The sequence below is a fragment of the Pseudomassariella vexata genome (assembly GCF_002105095.1).
Source record: "Pseudomassariella vexata strain CBS 129021 chromosome Unknown BCR38scaffold_12, whole genome shotgun sequence".
In the NCBI taxonomy this organism is placed as follows: Eukaryota; Fungi; Ascomycota; class Sordariomycetes; order Amphisphaeriales; family Pseudomassariaceae; genus Pseudomassariella; species Pseudomassariella vexata.
Genome location: NW_024467967.1, coordinates 1,047,506 through 1,069,936, shown reverse-complemented (window position 1 = coordinate 1,069,936; position 22,431 = coordinate 1,047,506). Strand labels below are relative to the sequence as shown.

Here is a 22,431-nt window from a genome sequence, read left to right as displayed (position 1 = left end):
CTCAGCGTTCCGCAATGACATCATAGTATCCAGCAGCAATTACTCTTGGCAAATTCCCACCATCTGCGCATACTCTGCTAAGATGGCGATGCGCCTAGATGATGTCCAGTCCGTCCGACTGGCCAATGTTGCGGACGCTCCGAATTATAGCACTTTCCTATACGGCATCTCAGAACTCACGTTGGTTTGAGCGCATGTAGGTTACTCTTGAATCATCCAGGGTCAGAACGTCTCAGTCTTTTCCCAGTACTATGATATGTTTGATGTCTCTGCGGCAGCGCTATCATAACTTGCCGAGGAAAACATAAGGAAATACGTGAAGTGTCGAATTGGACCAATACAATCAATTTTCCATGGACAGACATTTCCAATGGCAGATAAGGGCGGCTTGGGATGAGATGGAGACTTGGAAGACAATTGATCTCAAATTCCAAACTCTTGAAGCCGCAATATTCATAATTGGCCAACATGTCGTGATCACGTCTACTTCTTGGTGCGGTGTGGCCGGCTGAACTTGGGATAGGATACTGCCAGAGCTCAACCCAATTCTCTTAGAGGACACTTTTGGATCCTGTTTGCTTCTAAACTGGAATGCTTTAGAAAACGGGCACGATTCTGCATTGCTCTTCATTCCCTTGGAGCCTGAGCCGATAGACTATTGAGCGCCGTGACTCCATGGGCACACCAAGATGTTGCAAAACCTGTGGGACCTGGGGACTTGCGACAGGATACTGAAGCATCAGACAATCGTCCGGATTGGCTTCATTAAGCCGAGCCTGGAATACATGGGTGTCGTTGAAAAGTTCGAGTACTACGACTTCATAGGGAGTGTAGAGTAGCGGGCCGTCAGCGACGGCTTAGGGCGAAGCCATTGACCGAATATTCCGTTGCGCCGCACGTAATGGTTAGTTTTGGTCAGAACCGCTGGCTCAAACTCCCACGACGATATTGAGATTACTCGTAATGATGAGCGAATTGGCACGGCCATTCCTTCTTCACATTCGAGGGTGATAATCATGGAAAATTACAACGTTTGTCGAAGAATTTGATCTGTTGGGGTCTCGTCTCCTAGAGAAACAATCGCACATCTCAAGAATTAGGTCAGCATCGAACGAAGCTGAATTCTACGGCAAGAATAAGCAAGGTCTTGCCTCAATGTGATCCAAGGGCTGCTTAAAGGTGCTTATGTTGCGTATGGCAGCTTGGGAAACGCTCACCACGCCTGCACTGAGCTCTACCGGATTCCCGGGCTATTGTTGATGATACTGTCTCGGGAGGTTTCGGTATCGCTGTGCATTGAGGTCGGGTCGTGGGAAGTATGACCTACGGCACTCCAGCTTGTGATTGTCGTGTGAGTGAGCTGGTTTAGCTCAGTACGCGTCTTGAGGTGACGTGACTTGCAAGCAATGCTGCCAAGGTTAGCTTAACTCATAGCATATGAACCAGCGGTGGAAAGAGCGAGGGTGTTTACGCAAAAACCTCACATCGGAATCGCCTCCTTGGTGGAAGTTATTTTCATTTAGAGATCTTATTCCATGTTATCCGGGTACTTGAGTCACAGAAAGGGTGGCAGTCGGCTGTTGGCAAGCAGAATCGACCAGCATCTTCCATGGAATCACTACAGAGTTGATCGAACCTTCCCCTTAACGTGGGACTGAATGATCAGCACGAGAGGCTTCTCTCAACTGCTTGAAAACGCAAACCACATCGACATCCCACCCCAGACTCGACCAGCATTCTATCGTTTTCTTGTTACCGCTTCGGCATCATCCTTCTCGTCTCTAGATCGAAGTTACCCGATATTGTTCCTTCGCTTTCAAACTAGCCTTACCATTTGTCGAAAGCACTACGCTCCCTCGCTTCATCAGAGCTACGTTTGTCTTCTACTTCAGCCCAAAATCCATCCATTGATCGCTCAGAATCGTTTGTCTTCGTAATGATTCTGAAGCTGCAGAGAAATGATAAGTTCGCATATAGCCCTTACTGCATCATTTGCCAGAAGCTCGGAGCCAAGCCGTGGATGAGGTGCAACAACTATCGCTATTGCTCGGTCAAGTGCAGGTTTGAAGACGGAACCATCCACAGAGGAGTATCCCGGGAGGTAAGCCAGGAGATTATCTGGGCTATGGATCATCTAGTAAATAACAAATTGCGGCGTCTCGGACTCATCTTCGAGCCGCCGCCGGCAAACCCAAACTCAAATAAATGCAGAGATTCATATCATCTCCAACTACAAGACTGGTCTTGAGCTCGAGGAGAATTGGTTCACTTGGGGACAGGTCCTCGGCCTCAAGGGGGAGTTGAGCTTGAAATATGGGACATTATCTACAATCCTCGAATTTCCAAGGTTCTGATTCGTACCACCATCTTCTTCCAGAAAATGTTAAGGAAAATGGGTTGCCGCCATTCAAGGAAGAACAGAGAAAATAATAGCCGGTTCCGATTCACTCAATTACTACACATCGTCTCCCTAATGATGTATCCGACCTATCTTTGGGTACGACACCACCCGAGTGTAGGGGGAACAGCTTTGGTGATGTGGGGATTCCTTGCTTTAGAAGGTAACACCTGCCTCCAGCTTCCCGCCCAAAGTCGAGAGAGTTCGCGGGGAGTGATGCGAAGGAGACATAAATGTTTTATGAGTTTCAAGGAAGGAACTGTGAGAACGAACTCGCGAGATGGATGTTCCATTTTCGAGAAGGGCGTAAGGATAAGCATATGGTGAATATCGGTGGCGAGCCACTGCCTCGAGGATTCATCAACACAATGATCACCGATTTTGGCGACGGTTCTACAGTCATAAAGATACTGGTGGTGACCCTGCGGGTTGTTGGGGTTTAATTGATTCATACTTCAAAGTGAATCGCGGTAATATAGTGTACAAGTACTTTTTGGACAGCGAATAGGATGGCACAGCGTGGACAGAAGGCATATCAGCTTTACAGAATTCAAGGACTGGTAGAATAGCTTTACAAACAACGGTTTCGCATCATCCTCAAAGTTCAGTATCATCTAGATATCGTCCCTTCCAATTCTTTGATTACTTGTAGCCCCCTTCACTATCACATTTTCGCATAATGCAATACCTAGCTCGATGTTTCAGATTGAGTGAAATCTCACTTTAGAGAGGTATTGTGGCTAATTTACCGTAACGCATCACGAATGGCACCAAAGACGCCCAAGGTTCCTTGCAAATTGCCAGGGATTGGCTTTAGGCGGATGGTTAAAATTTTGGTACAATTTGAGAACTTGATTGAATTTTTATAGTACCTCAGAGGCTACTCGACAATCAGAGTCATGAGATTCTACCAATGAACCCAAGCGCGACTACTGCTCGATGGGATGTATTCGCTTCCCTACCTCTCCATGACCTGTTGCTCCGTGTAATTAACTAGATGTATATCCTAGGAAAGCCCCCAAGCTCTCTCTAACACGATGCTCACACCAAATATCCTGAAACATCCATTATGACTATCTATATCCCACGAATCGACCCTTCGCCGGGTGAGCCTCCATATTTCCCTTCTTGTAAGTCCTCAAACCAATTTTTCTCAACCAGCCCCCTTTCCAATGAACCAAACCCTCCATCAATCCTCAAGAATCCAAAAACCCACCCGGCAAAAGCGCCCCCTCCCGCCTCGTTTTCAAATCATTACCCAACCCCCTCAAAGCCCTCCTGTGCTGCTCCGTCGCCCGCCGCATCTCCATCCACAGCGCAAACCGCTTCTTCCCCAACCGAAGCCACGACGCCACCGTGGAACATTCTTCGTTGACCCGCATGTTCTCGTGCTGGGCTTTGATATCGGTGAGCGATTGCGCGAATGCGGCTTTTTGTTTGGCGTAGTGTGTTTCATGGGCGTGCTTTAGGAAATCGTAGAAGTTTTGCCCGGTTTGGGCGTCGGTTCCTTCTAGGGTGTTTTGGCGTTTGTGGTTTATATGGGATTCTGGGTTGCTCAGGGGTGACACGTTGACTTTGGGAGGCTTGCTGGGACCAGCTGTGGTTCCGCAGTGCTGGCATACGTCGCGACAACTGTGTGGCCTTGACTCGAACTTCTTTGTTGTGCGGTAAGTATTGGTGGACTGTTTTGGTCTGGTGCGGCTATGGTTCGAGGCGGGCATCGGCATACCCATGCCTTGCCAAAACGGGTCCATTTTGGAGAGTTGTGTAAACCTGAGGGTTAGGGGCTGTAATAGTGATGTAGTTATTACAATGAAGACTTGTCCAGAAACTGCAGGGTTCTAAATACCACAATTTCTACTCGGTGGAAGAAAGTCTCCAAAATTCAACCTCCCCCCTTAGGTCAGTTCTGAAGAACCATGGTCTTAGGTAGGCTGTGTGTGGATTCATAGAATTTACCAACCAGCAAATGCTATGACTTGGACAGCATCATGGAGTTCGCCTTTACCTATGCTACATAGCCTGCGCTGCAAACTTCGCATATCAAAAACAAGAGATAAATAAATATACAGAATCAACCTTGCTGATATCTCTCAAACTGCGGCTCTACTGTGTTTGACAAGAAACTTGTCACTCATCATGGTATAGGCAAACTTTAAAGCCCTAGCTCTAAGTCATGTCACCAGATATTATACCAATAATAAGATTTGGCTGCTAAATTTACTCCAAGTTGAAATCGGTTTCTGCTTAGACCCGGCTTGCGACAGCGTCTCATGCGACGTGACATAATACAAAAGTCCTGTTCTTCTCTACACATCCTCCCCAACAAAACCCCTGTGTGCGACGTGGAAGACATATCGACCCAGCGAAGGGGAATGGTTTCTCATATTTTAGGATCACGCGGTTGATTATTTGAATCCATCTCGCTATTAACTCGGGGAAGTATCTTTAAGATGTTGATAGATCTTGCTACCTCTTATTTGATGACTTATCAAGAATCAATGTGTCCGTATCAAACGAGAAATTCTTTGACCCACGACGTAGTCGCTGTGGTCTAGGGATCAAAGTGGCATCTGTCACCGATGTTTTTACGAACTAGGGCGCTATTGTAGGCGGCGGTCTGTAATGCATTCAAATACACAGCGAAGTTGTCGCCACCCATACATGCAATTCCGTATTAGATCCGCTATATACACTCGACCGCGTATCCAGCGGCCTTCTTCAACTTTTTTTTCGCCCACTGATGCCAAGATGTAACCTCGCAGAGCCCGTGTGGGGTGGCCTCTGCCCCCAGGGACGTGTCAAGCCCCCTTGAGTTTTTGGTTTCCTGGTCTAGTATACCAGGAGTTAAAAGAAATACCACTTCGCCGTGACACACTAGGAATCAAACCCGCCGCCCATGCATGAGAGTTAACCATGGAGACCGCATGTTCTTTCCCGCATCAACTCTCGTCGCTTCTTATCCTTGACTCCATCCCACACCAGGAACTCGTGTAAACCTGAGCCGGTCGGAACCATCGGTAATACAGGGACCTTCTTGTCTGTGATGACCTCCAACAGAGCGGGGCCGTCGGAATCGATGAGCCATTTCAAGGCTTCGACGGTGTCTTCAGGCTTGATGAGTCTTCTGCCCTGAACGCCCATAGCGTCAGCCAGCTTCATGAAATCCGGGTTTTGCTGATGAGTATGCGCATATCTGTCTTCGTAAAATAGGTTTTGCCATTGTGTGACCATTCCTTGCTCCTCGTTATTCAAAACGATGACCTTGACCCCGATGTTGAACTGTGCTGCGGTTGACAGTTCTGTCAGAGTCATATTGAATGATGCATCACCATCGATATCGACGACGAGAGCATCCGGTTTGGCCACCTTGGCCCCGATCGCAGCAGGAAGACCAAAGCCCATGGTACCCAGACCACCGGAAGTGACCATGGTTCGCGGGTGTCGCCATCTGAAATGTTGCGCTGTCCACATTTGATGTTGACCAACACCGGTTGCAATAATCGTCTCATGTTTTCGGTCGGCCGTCAATTTGCTAAGCTCCTCAATCAGGGTTTGGGGTTTGATCAAGCCCATCCTTTCCGAGCGCTCATAGTGGCTAAAGGGCCATTTCGACTTCCACTCGTTGATTTTGTCGAACCATTCTTTCCGATCCGTCATGCTTCTCTTCTCGATATGCGGCACCAGTTGTGCCAGGTTCTCGGCCACATCACCCTCAACAGCCTCGGTTGCTTGCACAACCTTGTTGATGTTCTTGGGCATGATCTCGAAATGCACAATTCCACCACGTCCCTCGGCCGCGGCAGCCTTCGCCGCAGGTGCGAACTTGCCGATGTTCAAAGTCACGCGGTCGTCAAATCGGGCGCCCAGAGCAATGATGAGGTCAGCCTCCTGCATCGACATGTTGGCATAAGCAGAGCCGTGCATGCCCAACATGTGGAGAGACTTCTCATCGAGCTCGTCGAAGGCGCCCAGGCCCTGGAGTGTGGTGGTGACGGGGACCGAGGCCTTCTCGGCGAGTTCCTTGAGCAGCTCAGGTCCGTTTTCCGAACAGATGATGCCTTGGCCGGCATAAATAACAGGCTTCTTTGCGATGTTGATGAGGTCTGCGACGCGGCGAATCGAATCGGTATGTTCTTTCCGCGTAATCGCAAGGGCGGAGCGGTTCGCAGGGCTAGGCAGAGTTGGCAGCCCGGACACGGTCGGGATTGCCCTCCGCAAAACACCGGCGGTAACATCCTTAGGAAGATCAACGAGGACTGGTCCCGGTCTGCCACTGGTAGCAATCTCGAAGGCTTCGTTGATTCTCCGCGGCAATTCAGCCACGTTCTTAACCATGACATTCCATTTGGTGCAAGATCGGGAAATTCCAACAACATCGGCTTCTTGGAAAGCGTCGCTACCAATAGCTGTGGTGACCACCTGGCCGGTGAAAACAACCAAAGGCGTTCCGTCGGAAAGGGCGTCCTGCATGGGGGTAATCACGTTGGTGGCGCCGGGGCCCGAGGTGACGAGGACAACGCCGGGTTTGCCAGAAGCTCTCGCATAGCCCTCGGCCATGTGTCCGGCGCCTTGCTCGTGCTTGGGGAGGATGAACTCAAACTGTTTCGAGTTGTAGATGGCATCGAAAACAGGTAGAATGGCTCCACCAGGGTAACCAACTGTGACTCATGTTAATAGACGTTTCTCGCGGCCGTATTCATAGAAGCAACGTACAGATGTGCTTAACACCTTGCCTCAGCATCATCTCGTGGAATATCTCTCCTCCAGTCATTCCAATGAAGCTATATTGAACATGTCAACTGCTGTCCGGACACCCAGGGAAGCTACAGGGAAACGTACGACTCATCCATGTCTGGCGCGCGAGGGTTGACGAGGGGCTGCACATGATTTCGGTTTTCGATATCTGCTGTGTTAAATGCTGGCGCTGGATTTGATCTAGTAACGGCGCTGCGATTTGTCGTGTTAGTATATATCAATTGGTATAGATGGTTGCCGGCAGCAAGCGGGTTACTATTTCCTGAAGGAAGTTACATACGCTGAAGATGCCGCTGAAGTAGCTTGATTCCTCACGCCGGCTGGCGTCTTCTTAGAACCAACCATGACAGAAGTTGCCGGGGAGGTAGTCAACGCGCGCTGGTGGCATCGCGAAGTCTGGGCCAAGGCCTTGACGGCCCGGCTTGCTTGTCTGGTTCGGAGCATGGTGGAGGGGAGATTGGGAGCTTGAGAAAACAAATTGAGCAAAGAAAGGGCGTCCGAGTTATAGAAAACAACTCAAGTCCAAACTCGTTGGCAGCGCGCAACACCTTTAGAGCTCCCTTCTCCCAATTCGGCTTCCAAGTCCTACAGGGCGGGTAGGGCAGGATGGCTAGAATCACGAACAAGATGTGTGATCCGGCCAGGAAGAAAAAAATTGGAAGTCAGTGACTGGTCGAGTTAAACTCTATTCCGACAAAGGGATCGCCCCCAGTGCACCACCCCAGAATTTCCCGGAATTCAATTGAACCCCACATCTGGAAGGCTCGTGCAGTGACGCGATATCGGCCGTCTCATGATTGGCTGAGCTGCTACTCCCGCAAGTTGTCCACCGTTCAAGCGGTCTGGGCCGGGGGACGTGGGCTTCCGCTCGTGTCCACCGTTTTACCTACAGTACTATACAAGACTCCTGCTCCTCGTCTAGACAGGTTATGACCACGACTCATGTTTGTCTTCGGCCGAGGATCTCCACATTTTGTATACTCGTTACGCGGCTTCAGATCCAGCAGCAGAAATGCAATCCTGATGGAATATTCAAGTGCCTTGATATGACCAGTCTCGAAACTGTCTTGTCTCCATACGCGCGGCCTCGATGAGTGGGAAAAAAGCCACACCACATGATGCTAAAACTAGCTCTACTCCAGAAAAGTGTCAGAACTTGGCCTCCGAAGTGGCTCCACTTACCGACGCGAAACATGAGACTCCCCACAATGGCCTGCTTGTACAGCACTTGATTGAAAATTTCATCTTTCTGTTCATCTGCTTGTCTGCTTGGCTGTCATCCGATCTCAACCTTCAGTTTCATCATGCCATTTCATTCCGTTCTATTCTTCACCTCCGCGGGCACGAGAGACTGAAGTATCAGCACGAGAGGATGACAGCGACAGTCTGGGTCGCTCGGTGACTGGCCCAAGTACCGGACAGTTATTTTGGTCTGAGAGGCCGGGCCGGTCCGTGAGAGATCCAAGCACCAGACTGTCAGGTCGGCTGACGGCGGCCTTCTCATCATGTGCCTCCTCGCCGGCCCGGTGGGCAGTTCGTGTAAGGCCTGTGAATCAGCTTCCGACATTATGGCATACATTTCCGTGTACACAAGTGTAGGTTGCTCTGTCTGCTTCGACTGCCGAATGTCGCCTGTCCATTTTCGCAGTATCCCGCTGGCATGGGAACAATGTGTTCCGGGGCTTCTTTCCGCAATGCCGTCACTGGACCCCGCCCGTCTTTGCAGCATTTCCCGCGGACTCAACGGAAGCTGCAAATATACCGTTGCCCATGAATCATCTCTTGGCTCTTGTTTGAACCGTCAATACACCCCATACATAACGAACGCCAGCAGGTCCATAATGACGAGGGACCCACAACTTAACCCAACTGTAAAACCAGCAGTTCTCGACATCCCATTTGAAACTCCAGATTCAGGATTTGTCTCAGCAGTCTTCTTCAGCCCAAAGAGGTGATATTTGGGCGCTCTTATACAGGTCCAGATCAGAGTGATAGTGGCGGTCAAAGTCGTGATGTATATTGCAACCGGCCTATTCAATGTGGGGGCACACATCGACCGCACTTTCTCTTTCGAGGCTGAGCTAATGCACAACCATTCGTCACGCAAGGTGCTTCAGAGGCAGGTTGCACAACATGGATTCGAAACTGTAGTTTGCCCTTACTCCTCACGTTAGGTATTGAGAAGAGTTACCCATCCCCTTCTTCCTAGCGATCGACGAAGGTCCGGAAGCAGGAGCGCCAAATCGCCAAGTACTCCGTATGGATTCTCGGGGTTTGACGAGCGCTACGGATGGTGCTCGATAGAGATAACGTCGCCTGTTGCTTATGACACACCAGCCTCATATGATAACTGCAGGGTTGTGATAAATCTTCTCGCATCCACGTGTTGGATCCGGGGCAACACGTAAACAAGTCTGCACGTCTATGTCGGTCATAGTGGTGGCTCCTTCGACCTGTCCCCAACGTCCAACGTAGCATGGGCTTTTCTATGCAGCAGACCCGCTCCTGGCAACTCTCTACCCACCGTGCCGTCGGTATAATAATATACAGACTGGGTCGGGAGGAGCGTCAGACACGGGGAGAACGATGTCTCACAACGCGAGAAATATCCCTCAGCCAGAGGTCGAGAATTTCTGAAAACACGGGAGCTGGGACACTTTGGGCCTTTCCAGTGGAAAAGGTTCGATGAGGAGGCATCCTACTGATCGTCGCCGACGATGCCACCGAGGATGCCAAGTAAGCACCCTCAGACATATCGGCCGCTGTTTCCGCCGTAATGAGGGAAACTGACGACACAGGAAAAGACGGCTGAACCTGCTGGCCAAACCGCAGGGCCTCGGGACGTCGCAATCCAGAAGTTGTCCTACACCCCGCTTCGACCACGCGATATCCCGAGAATCGCCTTCCCAAACAGGAGGACGAACCAACAAAACCAGCCAAATACGTCTTTCCTCTGCGCATTGTGATGACCCGGTTAAGGGGAGGTTGGAGTATGACGCGGTGGATCTCCTGGATCAGCTGTGCTTGTTTAAGGAGGCGGTGGTTGCTGAGGAGAGGTTGAGGAAGAACAGGGAGAGGGGTTGAGGTTTGTGGATGGGTTTGAGGGAAAAAAGGAGGGGGGGACCAGGCTGAAAATGGTGATGAGAAGCTGTGATCCAAACCGCAACCTTCTGGAGGTGGGAGCGGGAAGTCTCCTGACTGTCTGCCTCAGTTTGGTAAGTTAATTAGCCCCTTCACATGTGTTCATGGATGAATTTGTCACTATTCACATCACCTTGATCTTGTAACGGCTTTTGTAAACCGAGATTATTTTGAATCGCATCTTGCACACAATTGCATTTTACGTCCATAATTTCGATTTAGAGACGAACCCTAAGCTAGGCCCTCATGGAAACGAGACTATTTGGTCCAATCCCAACTACCATCAGGATCTGCAAAAAGCCCATCGAAGGCTCCAGCCCCCCCGGTTATCTATAAGCACATTGTCAGTCTATCAAAGAACCCCCAATCATTTCCGGTTTTCTTACCAATGAATCAAACTGCCCCCAACTCGTCATCTGCGCAATCGAACCAACGGGACTTGTCTCGTCACTCAGTGACTCCAACTGCACCGTTAAATCCAATCCCTCCACCCCTGACACCGGTCCCAACCCTCCACTTCCCTCCAAGCCCGCCGAGCCCAGAAAATCGCCCCCAAGCCCAGAATCAGAAGATAGAGCCGGCAACCCGTCCCGATCCGTCGTTATCCGGTACTGCAGCGTTGGGTTATTTCTCAAAACCTCCCTCCTTAGCTCATCCAACACGAGGCCGTATCGGTAGACCAACGAACCTTCCCGCGCATTGCGGGACAGCGTGGCTTGGCATCGGGAGGCTCTGTCGAAGTGCGGGAGGTAGGAGGATTCTGGCGTAGAGGAGGTGCGTTGTTGGATGGTGTGGACATACAGGACTACTATGGCACAGAAGGCGAAGTAGTAGGTGAACTATATATATGCATGAAGATTAGTTTTGTCAGTCCAGAAAGTTATGGTGAACCTCAGAAGTGCTTCCACTAATACTATCCGTAGGAGCGAGAGTATTGGGGAAGATGAACAACGAACCCAAAAAGCGCGATATAACTGCTTCCTCTCCTCTAACTCCTCAACCGCCTTGGTAATATTCGTCGCCGCCTCCAAACACTGCTCCACATTCTTTCTAAACGCTTCGTTCTTCTTCGACCTAGTCTGCGCAGTGCCATAATTGGACAAACTCGCAAAATTACTCAGCAAAAACGGTCTATGGACCAAGAGCTGCGCATGCCAATACGCCAAATTAAGCACATTCCTCTGCCGCTGAAAAAGCGGTAGCAGTAGCGACGTATGGATTCCATTATCCCCCAACAGCAACCCCATATCCTCGTGCCACATTTCCAGCTCCAGCGTAAATTTCTTGGCAAGTTCAATCCGATCCTGCGTCGACGGCGTCTTCAGCCCATAAAACTCGCGCAGAATACGCGCCATGATGCGGGAGATCTTGATATGCGCAATCGGGGCCGCCATCTCGGGGAGCGGCCTCTCGGGCGAAGGCAGCACAATTCCCAAATCCAGATCGCTGTCACCGACGCACGCGGGGTACTCCTGATTAATATCCTCATCGTGAAAGGCGCGGGGGCGGCCTAGGATGGCGCTGAGGTACGTGTCGAGGTTGTATGCGCACCAGAAGGTGCGCTTGCGGCACTCGAACTCCACGAGGTCGGTGCTGGGCAAGGAGTCGAGGCCACGGCGGATGCTGCCTTTGCGGTGCACGCCCAGGGCGAGGAGGAGGTGGCTTAGCGTCCCAAAGAGCGACCAGCAGTGGTTGATGCGTGATTGTGAGAGGAGGTAGAAACATTGGCATAGGCGGGCTTGGACACTGGAGAGACGGAGCTCGCCTTTTTCTTCTGAGAGTTGGTGTTCGGCTGCGTGGAAGAAGTGGGCGCTGGGGAATGGTCAGTACGGTCAGTAAGGGACATCCAAAGGGGCAAGAGAAGCAACAAGAGAAGCACGAGAATGATATCAACCCCATATCACCATACAGAACCACCATACACAGCCAATTCTATGTAGACATGTTTCAGGATCCCACAAAACATAAGATTTTCAGAGTGAAAACGTCGTCGATTTGAGTCCGAACAAGACCAAACTTACGACCCTGTTTACTTTGGATAATGAAAGTGAAACTGACCTTGATCCCGAGTCCTGTTCCTCCTCACCCGGAGTATATATCTGTGTCTGCGCGAAAATCATGAACAGCAAAGCCGTGCGGCTGCGCGCCCCCTCGGCCCACATCTTGCCACCCGTCTCATACAGCTCGTCCAGCCAAGCCTCCATGGTCCCCCGATGAAGGTATCTATGCGTTGCGACCGTGAACTCGAAATACCTCTCCAACAGCTGTTTCGCTTTATTTTGAGGGGGCAAAATGAAAAACGATCTGTCGCATTCGGGGAGTGGCAAGTCACCGAAGGTGAAGATAGAGGAATCCAGGGAAAAGTGAGAAGCTTGTTCTGCTAGTTTCTTTTGTACTCTTAGAAGAAAGGAGGCGCCTGACGATGGGCCTTTGGAGTGGTATGTTAGTGAGAGTCGATTGAAGGTGGTATTTGGAATTTGCTTGGTCACACAACAACTTGAGATATCAATGACTTTGAGAAGTGAAATAAACTAGACTCATGACGAAGTCTTGCAAAGTTACTTACCTACCATATGCCCCTGACGATCCGTCTGCAGAGGTTCCGGTGAGTTCCGCGACGATTGCATTATCGTCGTCTCACGCGCTCCATCAAAGTGAAGAGTCGGAACTTGTATTGCCACTCCGGCGGGTTCCAGTCCCCGTTCCTGATTCTTGAGCCTCGCATCGTTGGATCTGGGGCTGTCGGTCCCCAGCCGTATTTTCGGCGTGTCGACGTTGTCCAGTAACTCACTCGGTGTAGACTCGTCGGCAGTGGGCTCGCCCTCAACTGTTGGAATTCTGCCTCGTCGGTATGGCGCGGTCCATCGACATGGAGCGTTTATTTGAAGGCAGAATACGCAAGGGCAGCGGCCGGAACATCGCGATTTCCTCCTGGGGAGGGTTAGATGAGGACAATGAAACGGGTATCAAGGAGCAGAGTCAGTAAGACTGGAGTTGGGCATGAAGTGTAGGGGTGAAAGATAAGAAAGATACGTGTGTAAGAACATGACTAAGCAGGTCAACCAAAAACTCGAGCTGTATATTACTCATGCATCTCCATCCAAACGAGATTCCATAGACTTTTCAAACAGGAGAATATACACAATGTTCATGCACTCTTACTCTCTTGGTATGAATAAAAAGGACCTACGATTTGCATCGATCGCAAGCTCGGCTCACCCGCGTCCTCTCATCCGTCGACTTGCGGCGTTTGGCAGCGGGTAACTGTAGCTCCCTGTCATCGTCATCTTGCGCACCGTTATGTTTGAGATCCACCATCGGCTCATCCGTTCCATTGCGAATTCCCCGAAGGGTTTCGGTAGTCTTGGGCATAATGGGAAAGTTTTAGGAAAATAGCGACCCAACCGGGGATGGAGCTAACATTCGGAAAAGGGGGAGACCGAGTCGGTTAAGTAGTTGGAGTTCAAGTGGGGAAAGGTGGAACCTGGGGGAATGCGCCATTGTGCCCGGGGGTTCCTTACGGGTGCAGGAAGTGACAAGGGGGTTCAAGGGGTCTCTCGAAATTCATTTTGGCATGAGCGAGTGAGGATAGCTGCGTGGGCGGGTGCTCTACAGGTTGGGGGATTTGTCCACTGTAAAATCCGAAGGCCAAGTCTCCACAGCGGAATGATATCTTACGGCACTACTTTTCTCTAATCCAAGACATCTTGATCAAGGCGATCGAAAAATCTACCACTCTCTCAACTCCTTTCCTGGCCCCGAAAACATGGGGCTCACCCAAGCCTTAGCATCCTTCGACAACCTCCTAACCTGCTCCTCGTCGACCTCAATCCCTAGCCCGGGGCCAGTCATCAAGTCAATATACCCATCCGTGACCTTCCAAACCTCTGGGTTCGTCGTGTAGCTCGTCAAATCCTGCCCGCCCACATTATAATGAATCCCCAGGCTCATCTCTTGAATGACAAAATTCGCCGACACAGCATCGACCTGCACGTTCGCCGCGAGCGCAATGGGGCCCAACGGACAATGCGGCGCCAAAGCCACATCGTACGTCTCGGCCATAGCCGCAATCCTCCGCATCTCCGAGATGCCGCCCACGTGCGATATGTCCGGCTGCAGGATATCCACGCAGCCGGCCTCCAGGAAGGGCCTAACGTCCCATCGCGAGTGTAGCCGTTCTCCTAGCGCTATGGGGCAGCTCGTTCGTGCGGCGATATCTTTTATCCCACCGATATTCTCGGACAGAAGCGGTTCCTCGATGAAGAGGGGATCGAGGGGGGCGAGTTTGGCCACGAGCTGTTTGGCCATGGGCTTGTGCACGCGGCCGTGGAAGTCGACGCCGGCGTCGAGGCCGAGGGCTTTAACGGCCTTCACACGCTCTACGCAGGCGGAGAGTCTGTTAGGCGAATCAAGCCAGCCTAGGTCTTCGGTCCCGTTCATTTTGACGGCGTTGAAGCCTTGGGATTTGCGGGCGTTTCTGCGGACAGCTGTTAGTGCCTGCCTCGTAGCTTCAAGGGGATGTGAATGAGAGTTTGGGCGCGCACGCTTGGACTTCTACATCGCTGGGACGATCTCCTCCAATCCACGCGTAGACGCGGAGCTTGTCGCGGACTTTGCCTCCTAGCAGTTGGTAGATGGGCACGTTCAGTTTCCTCGCTGCTTCGATGTCAGAATGTTTTCGATCCATTGACGATATCAGGACTACTCACCCTTGAGATCCCACAGCGCTATGTCAATACCAGCCAAGGCACTCATCAGAACCGGACCGCCACGGTAGAAGCCTCCTCGGTACGACACTTGCCAGAGGTGTTCGATGTCACTAATGATTCGAACGCGTCAATTGAACAGAAGCGAACCAGGTACAAGTTTACCACTTACTCGGCTTCGAAGCCTATGAATTTCTCTGCCCAAGCTTCCAGACAACCTTCCACCGCTTGAGTGTGGCCCTCCAGTGATGCCTCGCCCCAGCCGAAGTGGCCATCCTCGTCAGTAATCTTGACGAACAGCCAACGCGGTGGCACGCGGAAATACTCTATCTTGGCAATCTTGGTCATCGTTTCTAGCCGTAAATCTGCTTGGAGTTTCCAAAACGTGAATTAAAGTTGACGTTACCCGGTAGCCGACGAGGTGATACATAGCAAGTTGACATCCAAGTTGAGATCAAGGTGTTGCTCCGACATCGAACTCCTTCAAACGGACTTCGACCCGCCCAACGCGGGGAAGATACGGGGTAGGGAAACAGGGGAACATCGGCTTTGCCTCTTTCGGAGCATTCTTAACGGTGACTGGCCCTGCTTTTCCGCACCTTGATGCTACGGAGCACTGACTAACTTGACATAGTTAGTTTATGCCTCATGTGGGGAACCGACATATCCGATGGATGAATCAGATGGAATTCCATGTATACATTCACTACGTGGACCGCTGCTAATATTACAGGTAATTTCTGCGGGGTATTGAAGCCCCAAATACCCCAAGTTTCGATTGGAGTTGGAGCTGAGTGGATGATACCGTTACGCGGCCCCTTCAGACAAGTACGAACGAGTCCGGTGGTCCAAGACTTCATCTAACGACACGGCACAATAGAGACGAAGATAACATGATTGATCTCATGATCGGATATGTTCTACTCTATCTACTCTATAGTCTAGGTACACTGTATGTCTAGCTTAACCCTGTTTGAGCTTCCTCTGCGCCGCCTTCCACTCCTCCACACTCTTGCGGAGCTCCTCCTCGGTCTTCTCCCCGAAGATGTTCACGCCGAGTCTAGCCGGGAAATTGTACCGGTGGTTCCTTTCCAGGGCGTTTATGGTGTCCATGTCCTCTTTTGAGAGCTCGAATACTGCGTAATTGTGACTTTGTTAGCAATGCGCGCACACTTTTCACATGGGTAGACGGGAGGGCAAAAGAGGCTCGCCTACTCTCCATGTTCGCGACGATGCGCGACGGGGTGACGCTCTTGGGGAGCACTACGGTGCCGCGCTGTAGGGCCCAGTTTACGAGGACTTGGGCGGGTTGCTTGTTGAGGCGCTTGGCGATGTTGAGGACGGCGCTGTCGTCGACTCCGCTTTGATTGGACTTAGTGATTGGCGTGTGTTACAGTTCCAAGGGTGACTTACCGTGGCAGGTTGTAGATATTGTTCCCGAGAGGGCTATAGGCCTCCACGACGATATCCTATCGCAGAATCAGTACTTTTGCTCGTTCTTTCCGGGATGATCGTCGCGCGTCTCACATTTTTCTTCATCCACTCAAGGAACTCGGGTTGCTGGAAGTATGGATGCGCTTCAATCTGGTTCACGGCCGGCTTGATCTCTGCGCTGTCGAAAATATCAGTGTTGTTCATCATGCAGTTTACTCTCTCAGGAACTGGGGATTAGCCTACGTCTTCCACAAATCTTCAATCTTCTCCCGCGTAAAGTTGCTTACGCCAATGGAGCGGACTTTGCCCTTCTTCACCATCTCCTCCATCACCTTCCAGGTGTCTTTAATGGGCACTTCGATGACGGCGATCTCCTCGGTGGCGGGGTTCACGGGGAATCGCTCCTTGTCGTCGGTCTTTTGGAACGACACGGGCCAGTGGATCTATCGGCCTCAGCTTCGTCACTTTCTTGTGATTAGAGCATCAAAGGTGAGGCAGACTGACCAGATACAAGTCGACGTAATTTGTCTGCAAGTCCTTCAGGGTGATATCAAGTGCGCGTTCGACGTCTTCGGGCTTGTGGTGCGTATTCCAAAGCTTTGAGGTGATCTAGACCAGTGTTAGCAAGCTCTGCGTGAACGTTGACGGAAGTCGCTACATACGAAAATGTCTTTCCGATCAACACCAGAGGCTTTGATTCCCCGGCCAACTTCATCTTCGTTGTCGTATATCGCAGCTGCATCGATATGTCTGCATCCTGCCTTCAATGCACTTTCCACTGCCAAAGCAACTTCGTTCGGCTTCGATTGCTGTGTTGAGAAATACGCGTGAGCACATTTCTTTCTATCATTTCAAAGGAGTCTGGCTTACCCAAGTCCCAAGTCCAATGCTTGGGATTGAATAGCCCGAGTTCAACTTAAATGATGCCATTGTGAAATTAATGTTGATACTGACGTTGATGATTGGGAGCGTGAGGTAGCAATGTTGTCTGTCTGTAGCATGTGGAAGGAATCAACCTATCGTGCTGCAAGATTGAGGTTCATATTTACCCAGATACCTCTCGCGACGATGTGCGAACCCGTTCGGGAATGATTACCGCGAGCAACACGGATATGGGTCACGGATATGCACCTTTTCCTTAGTGTCACGGTTCTCCGCATTGTATGGCAATACTATATAGTAACTCGACTCCACCCCCAAGATTAGCCCCAATTCTACCCCTCCCGGGACCGGCTCCGGGGTTCTTTAAGCACAAGCCAAGCTCAAAAGAGTTGCAAGGAACTATCTATATCTTGTCTGTGAGAAAAAGGATCTGTCTGTATTCCTCCGTATTTCGAGAATAGATCTTGGTTGTTTGTACTCAGGTCGTGTTATTCGACATACATCAGCATGGCTGCCATTCCTCCTCCCGGAGTATACGTCCCCTCCCCGACGTTCTTCAAGCCTCTCGCTGCCGGATCCCACCAAGCAGAGGTAGACGTTGAGGTGCAAGCGAAGCACACCATTTTCCTGGCCCAAAATGGCGTTCGCGGGCTCGTTATCCTCGGCTCTACAGGAGAAGCTATCCATCTTTCTCGGACTGAGCGCAAGAGTCTCATGTCTGGAGTACGCAAAGGTCTCGACAGTGCAGGCTTTCCAGATTACCCTATCATGGCTGGTATCCTGGTCAATGCTGTAGATGAAGCGCTGGAGTGGATTCAGGATGCGAAAGATGCCGGTGCTCAATGGGGCTTGGTGTTGGCACCCGGCTACTTCGGCGGTGCGGCTTCGCAGGAGGGCTTGATTGAGTGGTATACGATTGTTGCGAATAAAAGTGCACTTCCGATATTGATGTAAGCCATCGTATTATATCAGGACGGTAAAACACAGAGTACTGCCATGTCTCTCTAACAGTATTCAGATACAACTACCCCGGGGTAACCAACAACTTGGTCGTGTCCCCGGAGACGTACGAACGCCTAGCCCAGCACCCAAACATTGTCGGCTGCAAGATGTAAGGCCTCCTCTCCCGCCCCCAACCTCTTAAGTGTATCCCATGGAAAGTCTAACACTCCCCAGGTCCCACGGCAACGTCTCCCACCACGTCCAAGTCTCCACCTCTCCCAGCATCGACCACTCCAAATTCCGCGTCTACAGCGGCTTCGGCCAACAACTCGGTCCCATCGTGGTATTCAACGCAGCCGGAGTAATCGACGGGCTCGCCTCCTTCTTCCCCACTTTGGTGGTTCGGCTGTTTGAACTGGCCAGCAAGCGACCGCTTGACGACAAGACGCTCAAGGAGGCTATGGATTTGCAGTACCGGGTCAGCCGGGCCGAGGAGTTTATTGGAAAGTGGGGGATTCTGGGAATTAGGGAGGGGGTTTATCGCGCGGTAGGTTTGGGCACGTTGGAGGGTGGACGGGCGCCGCTTAGGGGTAAGATTCCGGAAGGGGAGTGGGAGAAGTGGGGGGAGGTTATGGGAAATATGAAGTTGTAGGTTGAGAGAGAGCCATCGTAACAGATATGTTTTCGTTTTTGTCTTGTTATTTTGGTATATGTGAGGTATTCCCTTATTTGTATGCAATACTGTGTGTTAGGTATGGTCTTGTCTGCATTACCAACCACAATCGTATAACCTGGATAGTGTTCGTTTTTGTCATGAATGTCCCTCGAATTAAACTAATCAAGGGGTTCATTCAGCACTTTCCCTCACAAACCCCTAGGCATGTCTTCATGTATGTAGGCTGATCAATCAGAGAGCCATGCTACGGCTCGGGCTGATATCCTTCGGCTCAGGGGTACACTCCGCAGCCGTAAACCCGCAAAATCGAGCCAACTACAAAGAGAGGTCATTAGTAGTAGCGGGATGCCCCGCTACAGATGAAGCTAGCAGAGTAGCTTGGAGTGTTCGACCAATCGGGATCTCGCAAGTCGTGTAGGACATCTGGCAAGAGTGGCACGGCAGTTCCCCCGTCATAAAAGCAGGGGGCCAGTTGATGCGGAATTCTATCCTTGAACCCGTGTAGAACTGCAGGAGTGCGTGTTGAAAATAACACGTATTGTACCGTAGGATAATATAATATAATATAGTCAGCACTCCTTTAACCCTGAACTTTCCCAGTACATTAGATATGTTTCATCGGGATATGTTTTCCATGCTTTATTTCAGATCCCCTTCGCCATATTATTTCATTGTAAAAACCCTCAAGTATTCCAGATGTTGACCCGGACTATACGAGATGGAGGACTATGAACCTTCTCCCCAATCGGATTTGTCCTCGGTGAAGGCACGTCTAGTTCTTGAGATGAAAATGCCACGAACACGAGGCTGCTTGGCCGTAACGAGAACATATTAAATCAGCCGAGATGAAAAATGACATTGAGAAATCTCCAGAATTGACAGAAAGCAGTAACAGCAGCAGGACATGACCTCAGAAGGTATCTACTCTGGTCGACTGGGATTGGCCAGATGACCCAGAAAACTGGCAAAATTTCCCGGTGCGCAAGAAGTGGTTCATAATGATCACCTTCAGCTGCATGACGATGTGAACGACGTTCTACAAGAGCGTCTTCAGTCCCGCTATTTCTGTCACAGCCGAGAATTTTCATATTTCGATCACGGTCACGGCGCTGGGTACTGGCTTGAACGTCTTTGTAAGTGGCCGAACACACTCAACTGGGAAAGATAAAAAAGAAAAAATAGAAAAAGGGGGCGGGGGAGGCGAAAAAGAATAGAAAAAAGAATGAGAAGTTGACAAGTGACTGCCTGGATTCGCATACAGGACTTTGCAACCGGCCCCATGTCGAAGCAACCAGACTATACGTAAGATACGCCATATTCGCCATGCTCCAGTTCCGTGGCCATACCTCAGAGTCTGGTGACCGTTCTGGTCTTTCGACACCTCCTCCCCGGCAGTAATTGAGGGTGCTTTGGCCGAGTTTGGGGTCCGGTGGATTGGGCCATGCGCATTTCCGTCTACTTTCCGCGACTTTTGTTGGGCCTATTTTCAGACCTATCATGTAGGCTTTCCTTTCACTTACAGTCTGTTTTTAGTAGGATGGAATGGATTCCACTTGTTAAATCAGTTACCAACCCCTATCAAGGTGGAGGTTAAGATGGAGGTTTAATAGGAGACTCCCACCTACGCTGGCACTGGACCGCCTGGCTCCCCTCATCCCGTCCATCGTCTTCGGCCTCGCCTCCTACCTCTTCATCACCGAAACCCACCACCCAGACCCCCTGCAGCGCCACGCAGCAGCAAAACGCAAACCCACCGGCAACGAATCCTACCACTCCCTCCTCGACCTCAGTAGCTCCACCTCGCGCAAATTCTTGGCTAGATATCTCCTCCGGCCCTTCCACATGCTCTTTCTGGAACTTATCCTCGTCTGCATCACCGTGTAATCTTCCTCATCTACTGCATTTGTTCCAACTTTCACCGCCGATGTCTGCGGTTGGCGATCCGACTGTGTGACCGCTTTACCGCTTCTCGGGATATTGATCAATATGCTCGTCAGCTACATGATATACATTCCCTACAGCCGCTCACTAGCGAACGGCCGTCCCGTCACCCCGAGGACCGATTGCCGCCTATCATGCTCGCTACCCTGCTGCTCCCCGCGAGACGATTCTGGTTCGGCTGGCCTTCTGATCAGAATGTTTCGTGGCGGCGCGCCGACGGTGGCGGGTATGCCGATTGGATCGGGATTTTGGTAATTTGGATGCAGGAGCGAACGCACCTGCTTAATATTTGCCAATCCAGCTATGACAGAACACGTTGATTAGGAGTACCGTTGCCATGGCGTTTCCGTTGTTCGCAACGTCATTGTGGGTGTTTACGAGTGAGGCTATGATCCCAGTTCCATTGATATTTCATTTAGATGGTCCGAGGATTATGGCGCCTAGTCGATATACGCCTAAATTGTGAGGCGTTGGTGGTTTTGGCTTGATACGGATGGACATTACAGTCAGACTCGTTAGATTGGTTCGTGGAGGGCATGTACTAGTGAAGACCCCATCTTGACACTCATCATCGTCTGGGACCTACTAAGGCGGACTCTGAATAGGCAGAGCAAAACAGGAACGATTACACGATCAGCTAGACTAGAATGAACGTGCAGTAACACGTATATTGACGTTACTTGTCCGTCTTGTAAAGCTGTGTGCCGTTGAAGCTCGGCATTAATTGTACTTACTAGGTGTAATTTTCCATCAGTCCTCACTTGTGATAAGTGCTCACACTTAAGCGGACGGTTTCATACAAACGAAAATATCCAAGGTCAACTATAACTGTGGGCAATCGCAGCCCACCGTTCATTGTTGTTGTTATTATGACTATCGTTACTTGCCGTAAGCTCTGGCTAATCTACAGTGGCCACACTGGGTGGTCCGTGCGGGGCCGAACACTGCCATTTCTGCCCACAATAACTGATCAATCATATCAATCGTTAGAATTTCATTACTATTTGAGTAATAGTATGCCTCGCCTCAAATTCCAGTGCAATGCTCTCAACTTCATCATCTCCCTTTAAAATATCAGGTTGAACTTCCTAGTACCCAGCCTCAATTTCCTGGCTAATACCTGAAGCTGGTGGTTCCAGTCGCGGTCATCATGTGATGGTCAAATTATTGCGTTATCGGGTATATGCTTGGTTCGGGACCAATGTCATGCAATCCTTCGCTTCGATATCGCTCGGGCTTGTCAGCTATCCGACGCCCTTAATCTTAAGGCGGGCATCTCATTATGATTATCAATAGTTGAAGACGGAATTGAAGATTCGTTTCTTCAAGTTTCGCGGACTTCCTGATAACATAGGCACGAAACTGGTGTTAAATTCTAGATCACCTTTCAACGCCTCGAACCCCACAGTACATCAATCACCTCATCGTCATCACTGAGTTCGCAATTGCCATGGCACCTCCTAACGCCTATGCAGCAACGGCTGGCAGCCACCAAGCTCGATGCAGCTTTCAACAGCTCCACGACTCCATCTCAAACCCCTGTACCCCCAGAA

The 22,431-nt window shown here is 50.6% G+C and overlaps 8 protein-coding genes across 8 annotated transcripts; 1 reads left to right on the top strand and 7 right to left on the bottom strand.

Moving 5' to 3' along the window:
• Positions 1-3,594: 3,594 nt before the first annotated feature.
• Positions 3,595-4,152, bottom strand: BCR38DRAFT_488391 (uncharacterized protein; the record flags this gene model as incomplete). The annotated part of the gene is made up of 1 exon (XM_040864265.1): positions 3,595-4,152. The coding sequence occupies one exon, from the start codon at positions 4,150-4,152 to the stop codon at positions 3,595-3,597; it is 558 nt and encodes a 185-aa protein (XP_040712645.1).
• A 668-nt stretch (positions 4,153-4,820) lies between these two features.
• Positions 4,821-7,834, bottom strand: BCR38DRAFT_444273 (acetolactate synthase). Its single transcript, XM_040860930.1, has 4 exons — positions 7,437-7,834; positions 7,241-7,348; positions 7,115-7,182; positions 4,821-7,059 (listed from the first exon to the last, which is right to left on the bottom strand). The coding sequence occupies exons 1-4, from the start codon at positions 7,598-7,600 to the stop codon at positions 5,309-5,311; spliced, it is 2,091 nt and encodes a 696-aa protein (XP_040712644.1). The 5' UTR covers positions 7,601-7,834; the 3' UTR covers positions 4,821-5,308.
• A 2,651-nt stretch (positions 7,835-10,485) lies between these two features.
• BCR38DRAFT_444267 (fungal-specific transcription factor domain-containing protein) lies at positions 10,486-13,281 on the bottom strand. The gene is made up of 4 exons (XM_040860929.1): positions 12,864-13,281; positions 12,356-12,725; positions 11,254-12,109; positions 10,486-11,136 (listed from the first exon to the last, which is right to left on the bottom strand). The coding sequence occupies exons 1-4, from the start codon at positions 12,922-12,924 to the stop codon at positions 10,642-10,644; spliced, it is 1,782 nt and encodes a 593-aa protein (XP_040712643.1). The 5' UTR covers positions 12,925-13,281; the 3' UTR covers positions 10,486-10,641.
• A 128-nt stretch (positions 13,282-13,409) lies between these two features.
• BCR38DRAFT_444266 (uncharacterized protein) lies at positions 13,410-13,941 on the bottom strand. Its single transcript, XM_040860928.1, has one exon. It carries the CDS (start codon positions 13,667-13,669, stop codon positions 13,484-13,486), a length of 186 nt encoding a protein of 61 aa, XP_040712642.1. The 5' UTR covers positions 13,670-13,941; the 3' UTR covers positions 13,410-13,483.
• Positions 13,942-13,943: 2 nt separating this feature from the next.
• On the bottom strand, positions 13,944-15,502 carry BCR38DRAFT_477042 (mandelate racemase/muconate lactonizing enzyme domain-containing protein). The gene is made up of 4 exons (XM_040863060.1): positions 15,176-15,502; positions 15,007-15,116; positions 14,842-14,953; positions 13,944-14,774 (listed from the first exon to the last, which is right to left on the bottom strand). Exons 1-4 carry the CDS (start codon positions 15,349-15,351, stop codon positions 14,027-14,029), a joined length of 1,146 nt encoding a protein of 381 aa, XP_040712641.1. The 5' UTR covers positions 15,352-15,502; the 3' UTR covers positions 13,944-14,026.
• A 335-nt stretch (positions 15,503-15,837) lies between these two features.
• BCR38DRAFT_444264 (aldo/keto reductase) lies at positions 15,838-17,463 on the bottom strand. Its single transcript, XM_040860927.1, has 8 exons — positions 17,308-17,463; positions 17,100-17,246; positions 16,942-17,046; positions 16,681-16,880; positions 16,531-16,615; positions 16,417-16,472; positions 16,219-16,364; positions 15,838-16,139 (listed from the first exon to the last, which is right to left on the bottom strand). Exons 1-8 carry the CDS (start codon positions 17,365-17,367, stop codon positions 15,967-15,969), a joined length of 972 nt encoding a protein of 323 aa, XP_040712640.1. The 5' UTR covers positions 17,368-17,463; the 3' UTR covers positions 15,838-15,966.
• A 199-nt stretch (positions 17,464-17,662) lies between these two features.
• BCR38DRAFT_398377 (uncharacterized protein) lies at positions 17,663-19,015 on the top strand. Its single transcript, XM_040857689.1, has 3 exons — positions 17,663-18,269; positions 18,338-18,430; positions 18,496-19,015. Exons 1-3 carry the CDS (start codon positions 17,827-17,829, stop codon positions 18,911-18,913), a joined length of 954 nt encoding a protein of 317 aa, XP_040712639.1. The 5' UTR covers positions 17,663-17,826; the 3' UTR covers positions 18,914-19,015.
• Positions 19,016-20,021: 1,006 nt separating this feature from the next.
• BCR38DRAFT_477039 (uncharacterized protein) lies at positions 20,022-21,217 on the bottom strand (the record flags this gene model as incomplete). The annotated part of the gene is made up of 5 exons (XM_040863059.1): positions 20,022-20,057; positions 20,284-20,429; positions 20,563-20,805; positions 20,967-21,156; positions 21,209-21,217. 5 exons carry the CDS (start codon positions 21,215-21,217, stop codon positions 20,022-20,024), a joined length of 624 nt encoding a protein of 207 aa, XP_040712638.1.
• Positions 21,218-22,431: the final 1,214 nt, after the last annotated feature.